The 26,983-nt window shown below is 48.1% G+C and overlaps 1 protein-coding gene across 10 annotated transcripts in view; it reads right to left on the minus strand.

The window, feature by feature from the left end:
* SYNDIG1 (synapse differentiation inducing 1) overlaps positions 1-26,983 on the minus strand; it is a 193,806-nt gene that overhangs the window by 68,284 nt on the left and 98,539 nt on the right. For 9 of the 10 annotated variants that reach the window (NM_001194092.2, XM_015149614.3, XM_015149617.3 and 6 more), the window contains 1 exon segment: positions 12,973-13,110. The exons of the other annotated variant lie outside the window; for it this stretch is intronic. In NM_001194092.2, the coding sequence (NP_001181021.1) occupies positions 12,973-13,110 (138 nt within the window). 10 annotated transcript variants of the gene reach the window in all.

Raw genomic sequence — 26,983 nt, forward strand, 5'->3', positions numbered from 1 at the left:
CACCACCACCAGCTTGATGAACTCCAGCCCAGGCTCCCAGATTCTGGCCTCCACAGCAGCTCTGGAGGAAGCACGGTCTGGAACTTGTTAGTGTAGGGAGGTTCATTCCCAGTGGGGAAGACTTTAACACTGGGAGCTACACTGCTACTTCCCTCTCTAGTTGCCCTCTGCTGTCTCAGTAAAGCCTACCCAGAGACCTGCTAAGAAGCAGAGGCCAGAGGGGAAGGCACTACCCTATGTTGCCCCACCTCCTTCCACACCTCCTTTCCATTTCCCTCATGTTCACTGGTCTGGAATCGCACTTCCAGATAAGGCCACAGAACTCCAACCTTGCTGCAGGTTCTGTGTTCTAGGGAGCCCAGCTGAGTTGATGGACTCAGCTATTTCTGTCCAAGGCTCACCACACTGAGTGCATCACATAGCTGTCATGTTAGGGATCTCAGAGCCTCCAGGAAACACAGTGGCCAGAATTCCAGACTCACCCAGTGGGTCTGTGTAAATGCAGCCACCTCCCAGCCTTAGCATCCCTTCCAGAACAAGGAAAAAAGTGGAAGAAATGCTGTACTCTTTAACATCTTTAGCTCTTTGGAAAACAGACACAAGATGGGATAAGGCAGCCAACAGGGAAACAAACTGTGTCCTGAAATTAATTAGAGCAGGAACAAGGGAAAGTACATACAGCCATTTCCATAGCACAAAGCCAGAATCTCTTCTGCACTCTCTATTTCTTCCCTCCCAAACTGCACTTTTATGTGCAGACAAATGGACAATGGACATCCGTTATCTGTCTCCTGGGGAGAGCTGCTGGGACAGTTCTTCCAAATGTGTTCTGGAAGAGGACCATGGAAAAGGACACGAGGTGAAAGAAGGAGGAGGGAATTCAAAGAGAAATCTGTTCATGGACTCCCAGTGGAGGACAGGGTCAGACAGCCTCCAGCACACCCAGGGTACTGCATTCCCCGCTCCTCAGCACTCAGAGGCTCTTTGTGTCCCAGCAGCAAGGGTTGTGCCCCCTTTTACCATCTGCACAGGCTGCAAATGCCTGAGCAAGGAGGATTCTTTGTGACCAGTGATATCCTTTGAATCCAATGAGACTAAACATGTGAACGTGGCAGGTGTCCAGTCGATGGCCAATGAATCAATCTGAAAGGGACTGGGGGAGATTGAGGATGCAGAGCTTATATATCCCAGCACTGACTGCTCAAGAATTCTGAGTGCAAGGGAAGGGCTCCAAGCGGGGTGAGGATGAGAAACAACCTGTAGGTAAAACACCATGAGTGAGGAGTGTAAGAAAAGGTTTGGAGGCCAGGCCTGGTGGCTCACACCTGTAATTCCAGCAGTTTGGGAGGCCGAGGCCGTCGGATCACTTGAGGTCAAGAGTTCGAGAATAGCCTAGCCAACCTGGCGAAACTCTATCTCTACTAAAAATACAAAAATTAACCAGGCATGGTGGCGGGCGCCTGTAGTCCCAGCTACTTGGGAGGCTGAGACAATAGAATTGCTTGAACCTGGGAGATGGAGGTTGCAGTGAGCCGGGATCACGCCACTGTACTCCAGCCTGGGTGACAGAGTGAGACTCCAGCTCAAAAGAAAAAAAAGGTTTAGAGACTTCACATTTAATTATCTCTTAAATGAGTAATTGGCAAAATAAACACATAAATACACATTAAAAATTGGAATTGTTTTTAAAAAATCAATATAAAGAAAATCACTCAAAACCATACACTTATATGGAAATTAAGCAATCTGCTCCTGAATGACTTTTGGGTAAACAATAAAATTAGGGCAGAAATCAAGGAATTATTTGAAACTAATGAGAACAAAGATACAATATATCAGAATCTCTGGGACACAGCTAAAGCAGTGGGAAGCTTCCCCCACCTAAAGAGGGAAGCTTATGGTGCTAAATGCCCACATCAAAAAGTTAGATCTCAAGTTAACAACTTAACATTACACCTAGAAGAACTAGAGAAACAAGAGCACACCAACCCCAAAGCTAACAGAAGACAAGAAGTAAGCAGAATCAGAGGTGAACTGAAGAAAACTGAGGAGTGAAAAACCATACAAGAGATAAACAAATCCAGAAGTTTGTTCTTTGAAAGAATAAATAAGCTTGATAGACAACTAGCTAGACTAATGAAGAATAAAAGAGAGAAGATCCAAATAAACACAATCATAAATACAAAAATCCTCAGAGACTACCAGGAACACTTCTATGCACACCATCTGTAACACTTAGAAGAAACGGATACATTTCTGCAAACACAACATCTCCCAAGATTGAACCAGGAAGAAATTGAACACCTGAAAAGGCCAATAATAAGTTCCAGAATTGAATCAGAAATAGAAAGCCTACCAACCAGAAAAAGCCCAGGACCACATGGCTTCACGGCCGAATTCCACCAGATGTATAAAGAAGAGCTGGTATCATTCCTACTGAAACTATTTCAAAAAAGTTGAGGAGGAGGGACTTCTACCTAACACATCCTATGAGATCAGTATCACCCTGATACCAAAACCTGGCAAAGACTTAACAGAAAAAGAAAACTTCAGGCCAATATACTAAATAAACATAGATGTAAAAATTTTCAGCAAAAACCAGAAGCACATCAAAAAGCTAATCCATCACAATCAAGTGGGTTTTATCCCTGGGATGCAAGGTTGGTTCAACATATGCAAACAAATAAATGTAATTCATTACATAAAGGGAAATAAAAACAAAAACCACATGATCATCTCAATAGATGCAGAAAAGGCTTTTGATAAAATTCAGCATCCTTTCATGTTAAAAACCATTAATAAACTAGGCATTGAAGGAGCATACTCAACATAATAAGAGCCATTTATCACAAACCCAAAGCCAATTTCATACTGAATGGCAAAAGTTGGAAGCAATCCCTTTGAGAACCGGAACAAGACAAGGACGTCCACTCTCACCACTCCTGTTTGACAAAGTACTGGAAGTCCTAGCCAGAACAATCAGTCAAGAGAAAGAAATAAAAGGCATCCAAATAGAAAGAGAAGTGAAAGACTATCTCTGTTGGCAGATAATATGATTCTATACCTAGAAAACCCCATAATTTCTACCTGAAAGCTCCTAGATCTGATAAACAACTTCAGCAAAGTTGTGCAAAAATCAGTAGCATTCCTATATACCAACAACACCCAAGATTCACGAAAGCAATTCCATTCACAATAGCCACAAATGGAATAAAATACTTAGGAATACAGCTAACAGGGAGGTGAAAGATCTCTACAATGAGAATTATAAAATGCTGCTCAAAGAAATCAGAGATGACACAATCAACCAGAATAATATTTCCTGCTCATGGATAGGAAGAATCAATATTGTTAAAATGGCTATACTCCCTAAAGCACTTGAAGATCTAGCGCTATTCCTGTCAAGTTACCAATGACATTTTTCACAGAATCAGAAAAAAGTTATTTTATAACTCATGTGGAACCAAAAAAGAGCTCAAATAGCCAAGGCAATCCTAAGTGGAAAGAATAAAGCTGGAGGCATCATGTTACCTGACTTCAAACCATATTAGAAGGCTGCAATAACCAAAACAGCATGGTACTAGCACAAAAACAGACATATAGACCAATGAAACAGAATAGAGAACCCGGAAATAAAGCCATACACCTGATCTTTGACAAAGTCGACAACAACAAGCAATGGAAGAAGAACTCGCTATTCCATAAATGGTGATAGGATAACTGGCTAGCCATATGCAGAAAGTTGAAGCTGTATCCCTTCCTTACACTATATACACAAATGAATTCAAGATGGAGTAAAGACTGAAATGTGAAATCTACAATTATAAAAACCCTGGAAGATAACCTAGGAAATAGCATCCTGGACATAGGCCTTGGCAAAGATTTCACAGTGGAGACATCAAAAGCAATAGAAACAAAACCAAAAATTGATAAACTGTACCAATCAAACTAAAGAGCTTCTGCACAGCAAAAGAAATGTTTAACAGAGTAAACAAACAACCTACGGAATAGGAGAAAATATTTGCAAACTATTCATCCAACAAAGGTCTAACATCCAGAATCCATAAAGAACTTAAACAAATTAACAAGCAAGGAAGAACCCCATTAAAAAGTGGGAAAAGGACACGACAGATTTTTTTCAAAAGAAAACATACACGCAGCCAACAACCATAGGAAAAAAATGTTCAACATCACTAATCATTAGAGAAATACGAATCGAAAGCACAATGAGAAACTCTCATACAGTCAAAACGGCTATTATTAAAATGTCAAAAAATAACAGATGCTAGCAAGGTTGTGGAGAAAAGGGAAGGCTTTTACATTGCTGGTGGGAGTGTAAAGTAGTTCAGCCATTTTGGAAAGCAGTGTGGCAATTTCTCAAATAACTTAAAAGAGAATTACCATTTGACTCAGCAATCCCATCACTGGGTATATACTCAAAGGAATATAAATCATTCTACTATAAAGACATATGTGTGCATATGTTCATCACAGCACTATTCCCAATAGCAAAGACATGGAACCAACTAAATGCCTGTGAGTGGTAGACTGGATAAAGAAAATGTGGTACATACATACCATGAAATACTACATAGCTACAAACAAAAGGAGATCATGTCCTTTGCAGCAACATGGATGGAGCTGGAGGCCATAATCATAAATGAACTGACACAGGAACAGAAAACCAGATACTGCATGTTCTGACTTACAAGTGGAACCTAAACATTGAGAACACATGAACACAAAGAAAAGGAACAACAGACAATGGGGCCGACTTGAGGAAGGAGGGTAGGAGGAGGGAGAGGATCCAAAAATTACCTATCAGGTATTTACCTGGGTGATGCTTATTACCTGGGTGATGAAATAATCTGTACATCAAACTCCCATGACATGCAATTGACCTATGTAACAAACCTCCACATGTACCCTTTAACTTTAAAGAAAGACAAACTGAGTTTTTCCAACAGCAGCAGGGGGCCAGAGGTGTGGACAATGAGCTGAAGTCCTCAGGATTTCCTGATTTCTCCCTACTTTCAGATGATCTTACTGACCTCAACTTTTTCCCTGGGCAAATCAGCTTGTTCTTTCCACATTAAAAAACTGGGGGCCACAGAGCGGTGGCTCACACCTGTAATCTCAGCACTTTGGGAGGCTGAAGCAGGAGAATCATTTGAGCCCAGGAGTTTGAGACCAGCCTGGAAAACAAAGAGAGATCCCCATCTCCACAAAACACTAAAATTAGCCGGGTGTGGTGGCAGGCACCTGTATTCCCAGCTACTTGGGAGGCTGAGGTGTGAGGATAGCTTGAGTTCAGGAGGCTGAGGATGCAGTGAGCCATGATCCTACCACTGCACTCCAGCCTGGGCAGCAGAGTGATACCCTGTCTCAAAAATTAAATAATTGATTTAAAAAACCTAGAAAGTGGGGACAAATCATCCAAGTCTGATTATGATGGCCCCGTTGATTAGTTCATCAACAGCCCGGCAGCTCAAGAACACAACTAAGAAAGCAAATTGCAACTACTGGCATTGTTTGGATCTCTGGGAGGAACACATGTCCCCATACTCTCTAAGCAATGTCTTGACGGTGGTTACAGGAAGGTTTAGGCTCTTTCTGGGAAATTGACAGAAAACATTGCATCCTACACACCAGCCATAAATAATTAGAATTAATATCCAGAGTAAGATTGAGAAGGGAAACACTTAATTCCTGTTGGAACGATGATGGTGTCGTGTCCCTTAATGTCCTACAAAGCTTACTTGAGTGATATGTTTTCATACCCAAATCCCGCAATTGTTCCCTCCACCTTTGCAGAATTTGCAGAGCATCTTATTCAGAGGAGAAAGAACAGCCTGTACTTGACTTATATTTCTACTCTGCTGGAAAGCACCAAATTCAAGAGAAAAAATAAGTACATTTAGTACATATCATTACCCAAGATTGCTTGGTTCTCTCCCATAATTTAATATAATCCAGTTTTAATGGAGTCAGAGGGAGAAGGACAGACATATCCCCGGGACCTACAAGCAGGGCTGCTATTTTACTGAAGACAAGAGGCAAGGATATCAGACTTCTATAACTCTTCCCTATGTGGGTATTTGCAATGTTAAAAGCAAGACTGTGATTTCCTCTAACACTTGGGCAGTATTTGGTGGAATCTGTCACTAAGTACAGTAATCACTGATCACTGACCCAGAAGCGGGCAATGATGGTGGGGGCACCGAATCCTGGCTCTACCCTTGGAAGCATGACCTGGGAACAGGTATATGACTCTCATAGCCTACTGCTTCATGTGCATCTGCCCCAAGAGGTGTGTGATGTCATGTATGTGCAAGGTGCTTGGTGCACAAGGGGGTTTTTTGTTGCTCCCCTAACTGTCCCCTCATTCTCCTTCTCACCGTATTTCACAACATCTATTTTTCTCTCTTTTGGGTCATTTTCATCATGAACAAATATGCTATCATTTCTCCCACTTAAAAGCAAAAACAAAAACAAAAACAAAAAAAGAACACTCTTGACTTGACCTCATTGAATAGCACCCCATTTCTCACTCTCTGTTTACTGAAAAACTCTTCAAAAAAAGATAACTAGCTATACTATGTCCAATTTCTCTCTTTGCATATCCATATGTCTATTTACAAACAAGGTCCCATTCTGCCACTCAGGCTTGAGTGCAGTGGTGGGATCATAGATCACAGCAGCCTTGAACTCCTGGGCTCAAGTGATCTTCCCACCTCAGCCTCATGAGTAGCTGTGACCACAGGCACGAGCCACGACGCTCAGTTAATTTTTAAATTTTTGTATACATGGGTTCTGTTGCACAGGCTGGCTTTGAACCCATTGGTCTCAAGCAGTTCCTCTCCCTAGGCCTCCCAAATACGTGAATTCTCTAAATGTTTTAATTGAAGTATAGTATTCTTAGGGAAAACGGAAACGTGTACACATACACACACAAAGTGTAAATAAAGCTCAAAGTTTCCACAAGCATACGGCCAGCACCCAGGTCAGGAAAGGGAATTACCGCAGCACCCACAAGTCCCTCCGCGCCCCTCTGATGTGCCTGCTGATCCAAGTCCCAGCAGTGCAGCTCTGCCTCGCTCGATGGTTCCCTTCCTCTCGCTGTGGAGTCTGCTCCTCGGGGCTGTCCCTCTTTGCATGCCTGAAGCTGCTCATCAGTGGTCAATGCTCCCACGGGCCCCTCATCACTGTGCCGGCGCTTGACCAACAGCTCAGGACTCACACTCCTACCCTCGGCCCAGACGTCTCCCTGGAGCCCCCGTGGTTCAGCGCCTCCACGCAGAGGCCGGCAGCTCTGGGAGTTGAGAGGCCCCGCTGCAGGTGCTGCCTACCCATCTGTAGGAAACCTCTGGTCCAGGGTATCCCTCCCTTCCCTCTTCCTCTCACACTGCAACCTAAGCCCAGGGATCATTCATCCAGAAGATACCCCGCAGCTCCCCACTGCTTATGAAATTCCCAGCCACCCCTGCAGCGCTGGTCTCCGGAAGGCTCCCGGGAGCATGTGACCATAGGGGCTTCTCCTCCACTCAAGCCCCGGAGGCTGCTTCTTATCCCAAAGTGGAAGCCTCGCCCAGTCACAGCCTAAAGAGTCTCGGGGTCTGCCCATGTTGGTCCCGCCTTGTTAGTTACCCCCTACCCCCTTTCCTAGCTCGACACCCGCGGCCCCCCGCTCGGCCACGCCGGCCCCACTTGCCCCACGTGTGCCCCACAGGGTCTCAGCACTGCTGGCCTCCCTGTCTGGAAGCTCCTCCCCAAGGGCTCCCCCTGGCTCAGCCCAAGGCTGCATCATAAGACACCATCCTTTCCGCGAGCCCCACCAGGGCCACCCTGTTTAAAATGTTTCTCCCAGCTCCACACTCCCCATGTCCATCTGCAGCTAATAGCCAGTGAGTAAAACGGAGAAAAGTAAAGCTGACGTTGCAAGGAAGAGAGGCAGGCGACGAGCACGTCAGCTCTGAGAAGAGGGATTTGGTTTGCTCTGTTCACTGCTGCATGCGCGGCACTTACTGAACACGTGGGAGGTGTTCACTAATCAGTGGGTAAACGAATGGATTCCAAGGGGCTTTGCTATTAGCTAGGTTGCACTCTTGTTCTAGATTTTCAGTACCATAAAAAGATTCTCTTTTTTCCCCCTAATTTGCCCAATTCCCTTTGCTGGTACTATTCATAAAATTCATAATCTGCTTCCTAATACCCTTTTCTCATTTAATTATTGTTATAATGTTGCAGTTAGTAAAGGAAAGAAACATTTTATGAAATGAAATTAGATCAAGACATAATAAATGCTTGGATGCAAAGACGTCTGCCAGCAGAGTCAACACACGAACCCTGGGGCCTGCCCGGCGCAGGTCCAGGCCCAGTGCCCCCTTTGGGGCAGGGCTCTGGCTTCAGTCCCCGGCTGCCCCCATCACATGGGATGGAGTGAAGTGCCATGAGGACCAATGCCATACCATGCTCAGACGGCTTTCCTCCCCTGCCAGCCTTTCCAAACAGGGTGGGGGGATGGTGAATTTAGAAGCAAGGACTCTGGTTCTATTTTTGTTTGCAAACAGATAAAAGTCAAAGCTATATTGCAAAAAATATGGCTTTAAGGGTTAGAAATATTAATATTTCCCTCATGTGCCCATACTTGCTACCTCTGTGATATCTGTTACTTATTAAATCCCTTGAAACTTCAGTTTTGTTCATCTGTAAACTGGAGGTAATAATTTTCCACCTTCCGGACTCACTGCAAAGATTAAATAAGATAAAGTGTGTGCATTAACTAGCTGACAGCAGCCACTCAGCCAATTATGGGATTCATGTCTATCCTCAGTATCATTCACAAATGTCAGTTCCTAGATGAAGCCACACCACCATAATCGCACACACCCACACCGTCCTCTGTATGAACCGGTTTACAAAGCGTGCTTGCAATGGGGACCAGATGGAACATTGTTGAGCAAAACGAAGTTGTAGACAATATGCTGCCCTCATCTGCCCACCCATCCCCACCCCACAGCTCAGGGACAAGCCAGATGCCTCCCCCAGAGAAGGCAGGTGCCTCCAAGCCCACACATCCTGCTAGCTCCGGCTTACTGCTCACCAATGTTGGCTTTAGGCTCATCACTCAACCTCACTGAACCCTGATTTCAGCACCCATGCCATGGAGCTCCTATGAGATCATGCATGTAGGACAGCACTACTCACACCCGAACAACATCAGAACCCAGGGCATCCCTCCCTTCCCTCTTCCTTTCACACCACAACCAAAACCCGGGGTCATTTCTTCCAAAAGACATCCTGCAGCTTCCCACTGCTTATTGGATTCCCAGCCATGACTGCAGCGCAGGTCACCACGGCCCCTCCCAGGTGACGGCAGCCACATCCACCAGGAGCTGGAGGCCTCCTCAAAATGCAGATTCCTGGGCTTTGCCCCAGAGACTCTGACTGAGCAGGCCTGTGGTGGAACAGACAGTGTGTATTTCTAGCAAGTGCATAGGGGGTCCAGGACCACACCCCGGAAGCAAAGGTGCATGGCCCAACGCTGAAGCTGGCACACAGTAGGTGGTCAGCCAATGTTACCCACCTCACTAACACTTTGATTACTACTGTTATGCTAGTTCATGAACACATTTTTAGAATTAACAAAATCTCCTGGGAAAGCTGTCTGTGTCTTTCCAGGCATCCCTTGGCCTCTGGACCCCCAGCACCTGGGGAACTCAGGTTTCCAGCAGGGCACGACCAGCAGCAGTTGCTCTGCAGGTGCCTCCTGGGGACTTTCACTGCCCTTACATCTCTAACCCTCAGCTAACCGCACAGCCTGGAAATCATGTTAACATCATTGCATGAATCAGGAAACAGAGGCATGGGAGAGTTGCCTGCTAAATGGGACCAGACTACAACAGGACAGAACAACATATCAGAGGCGCATAATTCTAAAGATGGCTGCCCTAATTTTCTCCACTGCCCAATTTAATCAAACTACCATAAGATGTTGTTTTGTTTTTCTGTAATGGCTTGGCATGTTCCTTTGACTTCACTGAACAGTTATTTTGACAATGAGCAGACACGGCCTGACTGTCAGAGTATACTGTGATATGATCTGAGATAAAAGGGAAAGAAAACCCAAAGTCACACTTAGATGTCAAAGATTTCCTCGTGAATGGCACTGTGGGCCTGGAGAGCCTCGGCTCCACCAACATGCTCTTCGCCCAGGTGCATCATCCCCTTGACCCAACAAAGCGGCAGGAGGTGCTGGCCACTGCAGCAGAGAGGGTTACGGGCTTCCCCCTCTCCAGTCCTGGGCTTTGCACTCCCAGGTGGCCTCGCTTAGGAAAGCACTGATTTAATTTAGTGCAAGGATTCTCAGATTGCATCTGTTCTATTCTGTGCCACACTCTCTCTCCTTGGCAGCTGCCGGCTTCCCCACGATGGCCTGCTGGAGACCACACATCTGCAGTGTGGGCTGCAAACAGAATGCTCAGCAGCCTGGTAGCCGGCTGAGGCATCCTGAGCAGGGCTGCTTGTTTCCAGGATCTGCAGCAGCACCCGGAACCACCACTGCAGACTAAGGGGAGCTGCCTGGGAAGGGAGTTCTGATTGGAAAGGGATGCGGAAGCAGGCCCTGCAAAGGGGACTCACCTCCACAGGTATCTTTATAAAAGTGTCAGCCCCTCTTCTCTGTTGCGGTTCTACCACAGGGAAATCCATTCTCAAAGAGCAATGAAAAGGGAGGCTGCAGCCAGTGGCCCTGAAAGCTCCTCTCTACGCCCATAGTGAAGGCAACACCTACACCCACCCCCCAAAATGTTTCCACTTCATCTCCAAAAAAGTGATCAGAAGCCGCTATAGAAACTGCATTTCCCATTTGCAGCTAACCAAGTAATAGAAATCCTCTTCACTGTCTAATGTATCGAACACCATGAGTTCTCAGACCCAAGCCTGAGAGGCTCTTACTGTGTTCAGAATAAAATTACTTTCTGAGAAAGACTCTAGACACAGTCTCTGCAGTTGTAGCCTTGCTCTTTATTATAATGATGATCTTTGGAATAGAGACGTTGTCCATACCTTGCCCTGCACCAGAGACTGGGGCTTCAATCCGAGCACACGGAGCGGCAGAGACCACGGACACCACAAAGGACTGGTGTCTCCTTTGGCCTCTCCCTGCGGCCCCTTGCCATCTCTCCAGGGCTCCATCCGCCCAGCACTCTGTGGCACTTTTACATGGATGTCTCAGCGGCTGGGCCCCACGAAGGTGGGTGTGTCCCTATTCTTCCCCATATGGAGATGATGCAGGGCTGGGGTGTACAAAGGAGACTTCGGGGACGCGTTTGATGTCACCTGTCCAGCTCCTGGGCCCAATCTGTCCTTCCCTTGCAAGACTGCTCTTGTCTATTGGCAGCATCAAGGTGCAGTTTATGTGGCGTGGCAGGCTCTGCCCACCATGGGCCTGTGCCCACACCCATTTCTCCAGCTCCTGTGTGTCCCAGTCTGGCACCTCATCCTGCAGCAGGGTTCACTCACGTCTGCCTCCACTCCACAGCCACCAGGCCCTGCCAGACCCAGGAGTCAGGCTCCCCACCCTATGCTTGTGCTGATGGAGAAGGGGTTCTGTGGCATTCGTGGGACGAAGTCACAAGAGAAGCTCGGACAGATCCTCAAGATCAAAGCTGGGTCTGGAACAACTGCTCAGCCTAGCCCCAGCAGATAAAGATTTCCCCATTGTGCCCCTCCGGTTACACCCCTGCCTGCGAAGGCTGCCCAACTTCTCGTGCCCTGTCAGGAAGCACTTGCCCTCAGGAGGACCACAGGCCACCCACCACGCTCCCCTGCTCCTCCTTGGATGTCAGAAAGAGGGGCCAGTCACCACTCAAGATGTGCAGGGGAAAACAGAAACCCCATAAGGCCAGGGTGGATTCTCCTCTCACTCGTCCAACAAACCCAACCAATACAGAAGCCATCAAGAAGCAACTGCTGGGCTCAGCCAGGCAACCTGTTTCAGAAGAAGCACCTGCCAGGCTCAGTTGTGTGCAGCCCTGGTCCCGAACCCTAGAAGCTGGAGAGGGACCCTCTGCACCTTGGAGGCATCTTCAGCCCTCCCTGAAAACACCCCACGGGCGCCCGGCACCACCCCCACCCCGGGCCAGCAGAGGAGCGCCCTTTCTCCCTCTTTTGGTTGGGCAGATAGCAGCGGGCCATGGTAACGCCGTCAGCTCACTCTGTAATTGGCAAGTAGAAATGTCTTTCTCTGATTAATAAAAATGTGAATATAGCTGATTTCTGAATGAATACTCTGCACTTGCTAGAGAAAAATATTTCCAATATTTTCAAAATGTAGGTTGCATAAGGGGCAACCAACAGGATGCTCTGTAGTGAAAAAGGCTGGGAATCGAAACCTTTAGAAGCCTTATGTTGGGGAGGAACGGCAGATGTCATGCTGAGATGTGCCATTTCCACAAGCAGGGCGTTCACCTGGGGCAGGTACACGGGGGCTGCTGTGGAACTGGAATCTATTTTATAGGAAGGATTCTTTAGCAAGGAAATCAAAACCCTTCTTTTCTCCTCTCTCATTAAGATAAATGTAGCCCACCTGGGCCTGGTGTTTCCTGGCACTAGGGTCACCCCATGCACACAACCCTAGCACCTAAATGAAGGACAGCCTCCCAAAGGCCATGTGCCTTCTACCCAGCAGACACTCGCTTTGGTCATGAAGCCTCTTCAGAAGGCAGTCCCGCCTCTGCGAGGACACAGATGCATCTGGGGTGAGGCAGCCCGAATGCCTCCACCCGGCCCCCAGGGTCCCCTGACTCTGACTTCTCCCAGCCTATCCTCCAACTGGGCAAGGGCTGACCCAGCTGTAGCAGGAGCTGTCTGGGCTTCCTCGCTTCTTCTCTTCCTTAGCTGGGATTGTCGCCCTCACCCCTGCCCTGTCAACACCTGCACACCAGGTGCGACAGACCAAGGAGGCCTTACCTCATGGGACAAGTAGAAGGCTGCGATGCCCAGAGGCCAGAAGCAGCAGAGCATGGAGAAGACACTGAGGCCCAGATGGTCCCGCGGGGGCATCATGAGGAAATTGTCCTCACTCTCTGTGTCGCTCGAGTAGTCGCTCTGCAAGAGAGAACCAGCAGGACAGGACAGGAGAAAAGATTAATACAGGAGTCATCCTGGGGTGTCCAGGGATGTGGGATGATGCCTGGCAGGCGCAGGCCCTCCCCAGGAGGCAGCTGCAGTTGCTGATGTCGTTTGAGCCATCGTTACTGCTGTAAGTACACAGCCTCCCAGGAAGGGCAGCCCGGCCAAGGAAATGCTTGCCAAGAACAGGAAGATAATAATGCCAAGTATGGGGCTCTTGGGTCATTCAGTTGCAGAAGAAATCCTACAGAAAGCAGTATTTCTAAGATCACTGGGATGTGAGTGCCTGGATGGTGGGGACAAAGGATGGGACTGGGGACTTCGCAGGGACTGCCTGCCTGGAAGCCACCTGCAGAACTGGCCCCGTTACCACCATGCACTGTCAGTGTGTTCTGAGGATGGAATGGAGACTCTCAGAAGGGATAGCCCAGGCGTGTTTTTCTTTGTATTCCGAGACTTCTCACTAGTGGACAAGGACGAGGCAAGGCTGATGTGGATCGACAGAGGACACTGTCCCCTGAATCTCTCTTTTAAGTTTCCCTTGACTCTGAACTAAGTCAAGACATAGGTGGGGCCTGATTTCCACCTGGAGCATGAGGGCAGCTTCCTGAGGAGCAGAGAACAGCCCAGTGAGCCTCAGCTGTGCCCTTCTGCTCTGTGGCCTGATGGCAGGGGCTGAGTGAGACCCTCCTAGGGGTTCTGATGGAGAAGGTATGTGCTGGGAGCAGGGAATCAGGGTGAAGCTGGGTACAGGAATTTACTTTTTAATTTTATATTTAAAAAAAATTTTTTTTTAGGTTCAGGGGTATGCGTGCAGGTTTGTTTTATAGGTAAACTCATGTCATGGGGGTTTGGTGCACAGATTATTTCATCACCCAGGTATAAGCCTAGTCTGCAGTAGTTATTCTTTCTGCTCCTTTCCCTCCTTCTACCCTCCAACCTCTGGTAGGCCCCAGTGTCTATTATTCTCTTTGCATCCATGGGTCCTCATCATTCAGCTCCCACTTACAAGTGAGAACATGGGGCATGTGGTTTGTGATTTCACAGTAATTTTTTTGTTGTTGTTTGTTTGAGACGGAGTCTCGCTCTGTCGCCCAGGCTGGAGTGCAGTGGTGCGATCTCGGCTCACTGCAAGCTTCGCCTCCCGGGTTCACGCCATTCTCTTGCCTCAGCCTCCCAAGTAGCTGGGACTACAGGCGCCTGCCACCACGCCCGGCTAATTTTTTGTGTTTTTAGTAGAGACGGGGTTTCACCGAGTTAGCCAGGATGGTCTCGATCTCCTGATCTTGTGAGCCGCCCGCCTCAGCCTCCCAAAGTGCTGGAATTACAGGCGTGAGCCACTGCGTCCGGCCAATTCCACAGTAATTTTTAAAAAGCAGCTCAGATGATTCCAATGCTGACCTAGCAAAGAGAACCATTGCCCCACCCTCCCCACAAAGGGCACACGGGTCCTCCAGGAGGCTGACTGGCTGGGCCCTGCCTTGGTGTTTGTGCAGAGGGTGCCTCCTGGCTGTCATTCCACTGGCTGGGCTCTTTCCTCATCAAAATACGAAGTGTTCACGCCAACTCTTCCAAACCCCAGGGCCACCCTGTATTTGTCCTATACGAAGTTGAAGCCCATCTTACTCCAGATATTGTTTCCTAGAAGAGTAGTGGCTCATTTCCTCTTGGAGGAGGCCCTGGCTTCCTAGCTCTCTGCCAGCTGCCCAAGGTTGTTGAGCAGAGGCCCCCTGCCGCAAGCTGGAGCACTTTGAGAACGCAGTGGCAGTGTAAGGCAGTGACAGGGCCATTTCTTTAGGGGGCTCCCGGACAGACCCTGTGAAGCCAGACAAAAGTGCAGGTGGGCCCACCCTGTGAGTGCAGCACTTGTGTGGATGCCAGCCCGCTGCTCACCACTGGTGTCTGTGCGCCCCAGACATTTCTCCGTACTAATAGACTCTAGGAAGGCCCACAAGTGACCACGGCCCCCTTTCCTATTTCTGTTAATTAAACACAGGTAAAACTGCCAGTCAGAGCCTCTAATCACTGTGCAGCCAGCCATGGTGCTGCAGTGAGACCTGAAGCTCCCTGGTACACCGCATTTTCATAGGCTCAGTCCAACAATAAGGACTTTCCAGGTGGCCTCTCGTGGAGCTTGGGCTTACTGTTTACTTGCCCCCCAACAAGCCCGCAGGGCAGGGATCTGAAGTGCCACTCCACCAACAGGGCAAGCGACTTGCTCAGGCTACAGGGCCAGCTCCTGGCCTCGCCCCTCACTGCATCTACTGTGGTGGCTGCTTCATGTGTCTGGGGCTGCAAAGCCTCTGTCCACAGAGCCATGCTTGTGAGATTTCTCTTCTCTTTATTCTGCACATTGGCCCCCATATGGTCTCTGAACAGTAAGGGGATATGAAAATTGCCATCATTATGGCTAAGGGGGAAGAAAAGCGGAACAGCCCACAGGGATGCATAATTCATGGGGGAGTTGTGAGGCCCCAGGCTGTCCAGGCAGAGATGCTCACTTTCCAGCCTCGGGTGCTGGAGTCTGGAATCTGTAAGAAGGACGAGTGGTGGGTGGGAAGGATAAGCAGTGGGGAGGGTGTGCCGCGTGGAGGATGTGCAGAGGGGAGGATGTGCAGGGGTGAGGACGTGCAGGGGTGAGGACGTAAAGGGATGAGGACGTAAAGGGGTGAGGATGTGCAGGGGGAAGGATGTGTAGCGGGGAGAACATGCAGTGGGGAGGACATGAAGTGGGGAGGACGTGTGGGGGGATGACATGCAGGTGGAGGACGTGGAGTGGGGAGGACGTGCAGGGAGGAGGATGTGCAGCGGGGAGGACATGCAGAGGGGAGGACATGTGAGGGGAGGACATGCGGGGGGAGGTCATGCGGGGAGAGGTCATGCAAGGGGAGGCCATGCAGCGGGGAGGCTGTGCAGGGCGGAGAGCATGCATGGGGGAGGACGTGCAATGGGGAGGATGTGAAGGGGGGAGGCCGTGCAGTGGGAAGTATGTGAAAGGGGGAGGAGGTGTACTGGGGAGGACGTGCAGTGGGGAGGATGTGCAGGGGGTGGACGTGCAGCAGGGAGGACTTGTAATGCGAAGGAAGTGCAGTGGGAAGGGAGTGCAGCAGGGAGGATGTGAAGGGGGAGGACATGTAGTGTAGAGGATGTGAAGGAGGGAGGCCATGAAGCGGGGAGGATGTACATGCAATATGGAGACTGTGCAGCGGGATGTGCGGCAGGGAGGATGTACAGCAGGGAGGACATGCAGGTGGGAGGATGTACAGTGGGGAGGACGTACAGGTGGAAGGACATGCAGTGGGGAGGACGTGAAGGGAGGAGGCTATGCAGTTGGGAGGACTTGCAGGGGTGAGGACCTGCAGAAGGGAGGATGCACAGGGGTAAGGACCCGCAGTGGGGAGGATGTGTAGGGGGGAGGACGTGCAGTGGGGAGGATGTCCAGGTGGGAGGATGTGCAACATGGAGCACGTGCAACATGGAGAGAATGCAGTGGAGAGGATGTGCAGGGGGAGGACATGCAGCATAGAGGCTGTGCAGTGTGGAGGATGTCCGGGGGGAAGCACGTGCAGTATGAATGATATGCAGCGTGGAAGCTGTGCAGTGGGGAGGGTGTGCAGTATGAATGGCATGCAGCATGAAGGCTGTGCAGTGTGGAAGGCATGCCCCATGGAATCTGGGTATCTGCCCAGTTGCACCTCATCACACATGGCCCTATCGACTCCACTCTCCATCCCTCACTGAAAACATGTGGCTTTGGGGGTGTCAGGGAGCTGATTTTGGAACTGCTGAGCTTCAGAAGGGGCTGTCTCTGCAGGAGATGCTCAGAAGGTTCAACCTGTGACAAACTAACCCATGTCCAAGACCCGAGAGCAGCAGAGCCAGGCTGGGGAACGGCCATTTCTCCAGTGCGCAGCTCAGCCCTTGACCTCAGGGAGCGCAGCAGCCATGGGTCCCGACGTATCCTTGCACAAAACCAAAAAGTCTGCCTGTGTTTATTTATTTTTTAGTTTATTTATTTTTAGTTTACAAATGGTGTTATTACTATCTTTATTGTCATTGTCATTTCTGTTTTACAAAGGACAAAGCTGAGGCTCCAAGAGGTTAAAACACGTCCACTCACAAATCATCCTGTGAGTGGCTGCTGGAGTCTGGAATCTCTGATGCCAACTGCTCACCTAGGGCTCTGAGCTGCGTGCTGGGTTTGCACATGGCTGCTTTGGCTGCACACAAACCCCACTTTGCCTCCACTGCTTCTCATGAGAAGATGAGTTGTCTTCCTCCCCTCTCCCTGCCAGGGACTCTGATGATTCTGCTTCTTGCTAAGTCTGTCTCATGGTGGTGATGGAAAGAGGCCTGTGGCAACAGTGAGGTTTTTCCCGATCTTAGTCAATGCTTGGGGAACTGTTGCCCCGGACCATGTAGGCACATGGAAGCATTGCCTTCCATCTTTAGAAATAGCTTTAGCATTACCCCAAGAAGCAAAGATTTAGCTTTCAGGGCACTCCCCCAAAATCTTCACAGATTTTAATTTAGAAGCATAAAGGAATCACACTCTGTAAATTACCAAGCTGAGGCTAGATGACACCAAAATAATTTGTCAACTTTGATTGAAATAGATTTTAAAAACTCAGGGCTGGGCATGGTGGTTCACACCTGTTATCTCAGCACTTTGGGAGGCTGAGGTGGAAAGATCACTTGAGGTCAGGAGTTCGAGACCCGCCTGGCCAACATGGTGAAACCCCGTCTCTACTAAAAAAAAAAAAAAAAATAGCGGAGCTTCGTGGTGCATGCCTGTAGTCTCAGTTACTCAGGAGGCTAAGGCAGAAGATTGCTTGAACCGAGGAAGTGGAGGTTGCAGTGAGCCAAGATTGCATCACTGCACTCCAGTCTGGGCGACAGAGTGAGGCTCCATCTCAAAAAACAAACAAACAACCAAACAACCAAACTCAGACAAATTATAGGGTAGACAAAAACACCCCAGCTCTTTTCTTTGTTCCCTCTTCTGCCAGGAGTGTCCTGGGGTATAAGTGGTCGTGGACATCATGCCACCCAAGAGAAAGGAGAGGAGATGAGGCTGGCCTAGGAGAGGCCACACAGATACCAACAAGCCAAGCAGAGAAATACACACAATCCCCAGCACCAAGAAAGACTCATCATGCACTGCAGCTGTTTTAAAGAATCCTCTTCGTGGGTCATTTAATCGGTACATCTGCGGACTGAAAACATTCCAAAGGAGTCTGCAATTCATGCAGAGGTCCCACATTTTTGAGCTAAAGCCAAGGCAGAGAAAGGTGGGTGCCCTCCAGGGCCACCCATTCTACCGCGTTGCCTGCCTATTCTAGCCCTGTTTTCCTTACCTCCATGGAGAGAGAGGACTCTCAGTCCCCTCGGGGTTTTCTTCCTAGGGATATTTTAACAAAATAATCATAGCGCAGGGCATGACACCAAATGTTTGCATATCACAATGTTCAGCATTCCTGGCAGCTTTGTGAGCAAGAGTGCGAGGTGCCTGTTTCAGGAGTGGGAAGCTGAACCCCACCCATGGCCCACTTCTCTGTGCTCACCGACTTTGGTGAGCATCTCAGGCACTATCCAAGGGTGGCGGTCCCAGTGGCCATACCTGCCCTGAGGAGCCCAGCAGCCATTGGCCACGTGGAGCTGTGTCCGCTTAAAGTGCTCCCAAGTACACACAACCAACACTGGTCCCTCGGTGACACCACATGCTCAGAAGCCACGTGAGTCCCACGCCTGTCAAATGGGACTGCACAGATGCAGAACATTTCCACCACCTCAGAAGGTCCTATTGGACTGTGCCGTTGTATAGAGCACCTTTGACATTAGTGACTCCATCTTAGAAAAAGACTCCATCTTATATTTCACAGGACACCTGTTCAACAGAGACCAGAGGTTTTTTTGCCTGATCAATAAAGGCTGCACCCAACCAGACCAGGATTTAACCAAGCACATTCTGCACTATTAGTCCTTACCAGAGGACTCTGCAGCCATAAAAAGAGCAAGACTTCAGCAGCTCAATAACAGTGATTTTAACAGACACCAACTTGCCATCACTTATGATAAGGAGCTCAGTATCTGCTGTTGAAGGCTCCGCCCACAGCAAAGACTCTTCCTTGAAAGACACTGACCACTGACAGAGCCCCCGGGCCAGGCCAGCATATTCTTTTCATTCTCGTCACTCTCCCTGGACTGGCACACGAACTCCTTTTCCTATCCCTTTCCTCTTGATGTTAAATGTTACTTAGTTTGTTGTGGAATGTTTAATCTATAACATTAATTGGTTGATTAAATATACTGTGATGCATGGTTTGCAATACTGACTGACGGGTGGCTCGGCTCAAGCCTGCGTGCCTGCCACTCTCACCCTCGAGGCAAGGGGAAGCACTAAGGAGAATGCCTCCTGGGAACTCCACGGAGCCTGTGGCCTTTATGATGGAGAATGCAGCATCAATAAAATGCCTGGCATTGTGGAAAGGCACAAACGTGAGGATCTGGTGATCTCTGACCTTGCACCGACAGCTGTCTCATGGGATCTGACCCTTTTTACTCTGGGCTTGGCGTCTTCCACCTGCAGGGAGCTCCCTGCTGCTCTTCCCACGTGCGTGTGTGCCCTGCCTGCATCAGAGCCTGTGCACTTGCCCTCCGCTAAGCCAGGATGCACATGTGCCTAGCTTGCCCACTTCATTTGGGGCTTTTGCTCAGATGCCACTTCTCATCAGAGCCTTCCCTACATAGCTGCAAAGCTGCCACCACCTTCCCAGTCCCTCTATCCCCAGCCTGCTAGGGGCTTCTCTGCACTCACGTGATACTGATTTGTCTACTTTCTGACTCCCTTCTTTTCTCTCTTTTTTTTTTTTTTGAGACAGAGTCTTGCACTGTCTCCCAGCTGGAGTGCAGTGGTGCGACTGGGGCTCGCTGCAACCTCTGCCTCCCTGGTTCAAGTGATTCTCCTGACTCAGCCTCCGGAGTAGCTGGGATTACAGGTGTGCGCCATCATGCCTGGCTAATTTTTATATTTTTAGTAGAGATGGGGTTTCACCATGTTAGCCAGGCTGGTCTCGAACTCCTGACCTCAAGTGATCCACCTGCCTGGGCCTCCCAAAGTGTTGGGATTACAGGCGTGAGCCACCGTGCATGGTCCCTGACTCCCTTCTAAGCACCAGGAGGGCAGAAATCTGCACATTTTATCCAAAGCTGTATTCTAAGTGCCCAGAACAGTGCCTGGCACATAGTAGGACTTACGCATATTTGCTGAATGAATGAGGGATTGGCCTGTGGCCTGAGCCCATATGAACAACACTAACTAAAATGGTGAAGCCCCTACAATTTGTACAGAGGACAGTGGAGTCACCAGCAGCTCCACCTTCCTGGGCCTATCATTGCCCGAGAAGACTCCGCATTCAGCCCGGCTGCCTGACCTCTGATCCTCTCTTCACCCTCTGAAATGCCTTCCTATGCTCTCCAGGGCGTACATCTTCACCATCATTTACATGTGCCCACCGAGAAGCGTTTCAAGGTTGGGTGAGAATGATGACTTGGCCACGGTCAAGGCTGTCTTATTTATGGTGGCTCCAGGGCAACTGAGGACAGAGCCAAGGACAGCACCTGGGAAAGCTGTAGGCGGATGACATAGCTCAAGCCCCCTGCATCTACGGAAGGTGCACTCATGTTCTTTGGTCTTGGCAGACAGCTTGGAGCAAGACACCCTCGTTCCACATCACAGGTGTGTGGAAGTGGACCCAGATGCCTTTGAGGCCTTCAGGCAAGAGCTTCCACTCCCACAGAAGGGAATGACTTTTCATGAGCCACACGGGTGAGGTTGGTGTCTGAGATGTGAGCCATGGAGACCTTGCAGGGCCAGTGCTGGGGCCATCTTCCTGCACCTGCACCATCGGGGCAAGCCCCCGAGGTCCATTTGGGTCCACTCAGGGGTTTTCGATGGCTGTAGAAGGCTGACCCTTCTGCCCGTGTCAAACCATCCTCTCTGCACTAGGCTTCTTCAACATCTTGAGGCCTCCTGTTCTCTCCTTTACTCGAAGTCAGGTCACAGAAAAACCACAGACATCTCCTGAGGACCCCTGATGTGTGATGCACACAGGGCTCACAAGTACACAGCTGTATGGAGATCTGGGGCTTTCAGAGTGCAGAGCCATAGGAAGCCATGTTTTCATGTCTGAACACACATTGCCCTAAATTACTGACCAATCATTTTGGGTATATGCTGTCTGTCATACTTTTAGTTTTTCCTACTAGATAGTAGTTTTTTGTGTGTGTGGAAAGAGGATATTTCACATACTGGCGTGAAACAAGCAAGAGCAAACTGACAAAACCCTGCCACTTTAAAACTGACTTTTACAAAGCATGTCTACTGAGCAGGTTGTTTCATTTGGATGGGTCAGGTGGAGAACTGGGGAAGGGGCTGGGAAGGGATCCATGGCTTTCTCAACAGAAGTGAGGATTTGGGAATCCTTAGGGACGTCTGTGCTGGATAGCTGAAAGAGAGATGGGATTGGGAGGAGGAGATAGGGGGCCACAGAGGTGTCAGGGCCTGAGACACTGCTATGGGTTGGGAGCCAGTGCCTAGCTTGGGGGCAGGGCTGGAGAGTCCAGGGACCGGGGTGGTCATTACTCTTCAGCACATGGCTAGAGTTCATGTCTGTGACTCCCTTCCCATCTGCGCCCAGTGCTCAGATGCCATCTGTGACTTCACAACTCAAGAGTTAACCATGACAAGGGGCAAAGCAGATCTCAGAGCCCCGCCTTGACCCAGCCCCTTCCAGGTATGTGATGCCAGGGGCACATGACCCCTGATCAACTGTCTTCCATCACACATCGAAACAGCCCAAAGCAGGTATAGCAGAAATGCTCAACAGTCATTAGCCCCAAACTAGAGCTCGGAATCATAGTAAAAAAAAATGAAATCATGGGTAGTGTCGTTAAAATATCAACTGTACTTCACTCTTTAATCTAATTCCTAAAATCGGAGAATTCAGTTATTCTTTGTTAATCAGATCTTCATTAACCAGATAATTCAACTAACAAAAACACCAGATTTTCTAGTAAATATATATTTCGAATTGCAACATATTTGATTTTGCTGTAGTCATAAGGATATATATACCCTCTGTGCCCCTGAAAATGGGGAAAACATGCCCTCTGCCATCAGTGGTAGGCCTGGTCTAGCCATTTGGTCTCCATTTGGTTTTTGAGGGATGTCACGGAGCACAAGACAATGTGGGTGGAGATGCCACGTGTCACTGAAGGAGAGGGACTTTCATTCTGTCGCCGATGCAGTGGTTTCTCACTGTGCTCTTTAGGGCCTGGGGCCTCTGTGAAGGGGCAAGTGGTGGTGGGGGGTGTGGCATGGATGCCTCAGAGTCCCTGAACCTGCCCAGGCCCAGACAGCTCAGACTGTTCCTGTTTTGCATTCTGGCTTCCCAGGCAATCTTTTCTAAAACAAATGGATCTCAGCTAAAATAAATAAATTAATGTATAATGTTCAAAAATGAGCGAGTCAATGCATCATTCAGAAGTAAACAGATTTTTCCTCCTAGTAGTATCTAGCCCAATATTCCTAATTCATTTTATATTCTTTGAGGAGGGAGGTATTTTTAGAAGAAAATAATCCAGTTAGGTGCATAAAACAGGAAACTTTTCTGTACAGAAAAATATATTAATCTCGCAAGAGAAATCAAATAAAACCCAAGTGCCTTGCATGTCCTAGAAGAAATGAGATGAAGTTTCATTGTGCGCTTTTGGGGCTTGTCTGCTGTAAATGAGGTGTGCATTGCGCTGCAGCCCTTGGAGGTTGGGACTGACCTTTTCTCTTTTGGAGGCCCCCAATTTGATTCTGGGTCCAGAGTAGATGCTTGCAAATATTTGAAGGAGATTATTTGCAAACAGACTCTCTGGAAATAAATGAGCGTTCAGTGTGCATGGGCAGAACAGTTGAAGCTGAGTCGGCCTGCCTTAATGGATCACCTCCATTCTATTTCTTTAAATTGTGTTTTCTTCCTTTGGGATGGGTGCTTTAGGTCTTAGCTCCTAGCACATCCCCATGAAGACTCAATTCCCATGATCAATAGACTTGCTTAGTGGGAGACCCTAACTCTCAAAAATGTTCAGCCCTTTGAGGCAGGGATGGGGTCCTGGAAGGCAAACTTTGGCAAGAAGGCCCTTGTAAGGCTGCATTCTGCATTCACTTGTGTCAGACAAAAACCTCACCAGAAGTAATGGGATGAGGCTGGGGAGGTACATCCAGGGTTTCCCTGGCAATATCTGCCATGCTCCAGGAGGACAAGCATTCATTCATCACAAAGGGAAGTTATCAAAAGAGAACTGTCTCTGTTAATGGCTATTTGTTCTGGGTAAAGCGCAAATGTATTTCTTCTCTGCGAAGTTTCTGATTAGCTCCTAACGATGGCCCTAGGGACCTGTAATGTTCTGGAAGCAGGAGCCAAATGAAGTGAAATTCATTAAGATTCACCTCTGTGTGTAGCTCCTGGTTTGTCTTTGTGAAGATAATGGTGTTGTACACTGGACTTCAGGTTTTATGATGTGATAAGACATATCATTATATCAGAGGACTGGTTTTCTATATTCCTGCATTAACGAAATACTTGTCTTTTAACTAGCTATAGGCATTTAATCCAATGGTTAGAGTAGGATAAGAAGTTCCTTCATTGAGTTCACCCATCAGGCTAAGTTCTTCCTGTGGCCTGGAAGTGCTCAGTGGCCTGGGAGGGCAACTTTAGCAAACGCACTATATTTATTTATTTTTTATTTTGGAGACGGAGTCTAGCTCTGTCGCTCATGCTGGAATGCAGCGGCACAATCTTGGCTCACTGTAACCTCCACCTCCAGGGTTGAAGCAATTCTCTTGCTTCAGCCTCCTGAGTAGCTGGGACTACAGATGCATGCCGCCACGCCTGGATAATTTTTTTTTATTTTTTATTTTTTAGTAGAGACAGAGTTTCACCATGTTGCCCAGGCTGGTCTCAAACTCCTGAGCTCAGGCAATCTGCCCACCTCGGCCTCCCAAGGTGCTAGGATTACAGGTGTGAGCCACCGCTCCCAGCCTAGCAAATGCACTCTTGGGACCTGTCTTAGTTTAGGTACTCCCAGAAGCAGAGCTTGAGTAAAGGATTCAGGTGCAATTGCTTTCTTGGGAGGTGATCTCACCAAAGATAATGGAGAAGAGGAGAAGTGGGAGCCTGGAGGCTGCTCCTGCTGGGACCTCGAGGAAATCAGTGTAAGATGCATTCTGAGTTATCCCTCTGGAATAAACTGACCCTGGTCTCCTGAGGGCAGAGATTCTCCCACCCTTTGCAGGGCAGACTTCAGGTCTTCAGAGAAAGTTCAGGCCCAGGGGTGTCTCAGGCAAGGGTCATCCCTGAGAAGGTATGGGGTAAGGGGAGCTGAGAGCACCTGCTGCAGAGCCTGTGAAGGAACTGGGGGTTGCTGGATGCCCCCAATACTGCCCTGGGGCAGCCCTATGTGGAACACGCCCATGAGACTCTGGGACACTTGAGAGGGGGTGAGAAGACAAAGACACATGACAAAAACGTCATGCAGGATGAGGAACCTCATCACTGCTGCCAAACAGATGGGTGCAATGAACAGTTACACACCCTGGCCTTCAATGACAGGATGGGCCAAAGCTTTCCAAGACTTGGTGTGAAAGATCACTGGGTGATTCAGATCAAAGTGACCAGGATGCAGCAGGCCATCAGTGTAAGCTGACGATGATACTGTTTTTTCATTCTCATATGTTTTTATTTTCACAGCGTGGATATAATTTGTCTTGTACACTGGACTTCAGATTTTGTGAAGAAGGGTCTGGTGGCTGCTGACTCGTTAAAGGACTTGGGTGCAGGGAGAGCAGCACAGGCAAAACTGGGGTTGGGGAGTGAGCAACACACACACAGGACTGTGGAGAGCAAGAGAGCATGGCTTGAGTGTGACAAAGAGGTGCCCGCAGCCAGACCACTTCTCCCTGCTTGAACAAAACCGAGCTTATCCCACATCAACCTACATGACTGGGAAATAAACAGGGATGCAGCCTTCTATGACCCATCCAGAAGGGCTGGTTTCACAGCTGAATGTCAAGTTATCATTGCCTGTTGATCCAGTTACTAAATGAGTACCTCTGCTTACAATGTACGTTGTTTGCATGGGTAATTCTCTGCCCAGAAGAGCGACATACAGCATGTTATTGCCTAAGACAATGGTTGTCCTTTTAGATCTTCTTATCTCCACTTTGTTTTTCTGAAGAACTCAGCACATAACCCACCATGGCTTTTACTGTTTTCAGATGCACACTCCAAGCTAGTTTTTAGCAGCGTGGATTTGGGCTGGCTTAAAGGTAAAAATGGGAATAAGGACACCTACTGTCATCCAGGCCTCTTCATTATCACCTATCTCACTCCCAGTGCCATGCAGGGACACAGCCAGTGCCAGAGCCTGGGCACTCCCTTACGTTTCATGTCCAGTGTGCTCTGCTTGTCTCTCCTGTGTCCAGGTGGAAATACTGCCTGACTTCACATATCCTTAGAGCGAGGAAAATGAAAACTACACTAAGTCACCATTTCTCACCGATCAAGTCAAAATTAATGATAATATCCTAGTTCTAGTCATTTATCCTGAAGATTCACATCCCAAAAATTTAAAAACACATATGCACAAGGTTATTATTCACTGCAGCATTATAGGTAACTGGGAAATAGTGGAAACAACCTAAATGTTCATTCAAAGGAGACTGGTTAAATAAACTGGTATGTCCACACAATGGAATGCAATGCAACTTAAACAAGAATGAGAGACACCAATATGAACTGACTGGATTGGAACTGAATACAGATAGATTATCATTTCTATAGACAGAAAAATACAAATGTGTTGTTTTCTATATATATGGATATTTATGCATACATACTTTTCCCCTTACAGTCTGCTAAGAAGGCCTAAAAACAGTGAATCCCAAGTAGCAATGAGCACACCTAGCACCCAGTTTGTGTTTTCTAAATACCATTGTCCAATGAAAGAAACCAAGGATCTTTGGAGAAACAGCTGATTTCAAGGCTGGGGCTGGCAATGAACAAGATGCACCTGGAACAGCTGTGCCAGAAAATGTAATAAAAGGCAACTGAAGAATGATGTGCTATGTCCAAAAAACACCGAAGCCAACTTGAAGGGACTTTTGCAGTCAAATCTGGAACAGGGTAAGCATCATAAACACTCAATAAATACTGTCAGTTACTCCCTGAATAAATAAAAAGCAACGGTCCAACCTGAAATAAAGTAATACATGATAAAAATAAATAAATACAGGAGAAGGAAAAACTCTTCCTCATAGTGGAATGTTAACTAATAAACGCAGAGGGAACTATGGGTGACAATTGTCAAAGAATGCTAAAATGAGTTGGTGAATGACTAATGAAAAGCAAGATTTTCACATGGTCTCACTGTACTTCCCTACAAGATGCTCATTAATTACAAAGCAACATTGTCACTTGGGCAGTGAGAAACTTTCCAGACACCAAATCAAATGATCAAAGCTACTGTCACCAGTAATGGATACCGTGGGCCCCCTGACCCAATGTACTAAAAGAGCACAGAGACACTTCTGGGTGTTTCCAGAAAAATGCATAACTGGAACCCAATCATAAGGAATCATCCAACAAATTCAAATTGACAGATTGCCCTGTACTCTGCAAAGACACCAGTCATGAAAAACAAGGAGAGACAGAGAGATTGTTCCAGACCAAAGAAGACTAAAGAGGCATGACAAGAAAATGCAATGTGGAATCTTAAAATCTTGGATTTGAATGTCTTT

The sequence above is a fragment of the Macaca mulatta genome, chromosome 10 (assembly GCF_049350105.2).
Source record: "Macaca mulatta isolate MMU2019108-1 chromosome 10, T2T-MMU8v2.0, whole genome shotgun sequence".
NCBI lineage: Eukaryota > Metazoa > Chordata > Mammalia > Primates > Cercopithecidae > Macaca > Macaca mulatta.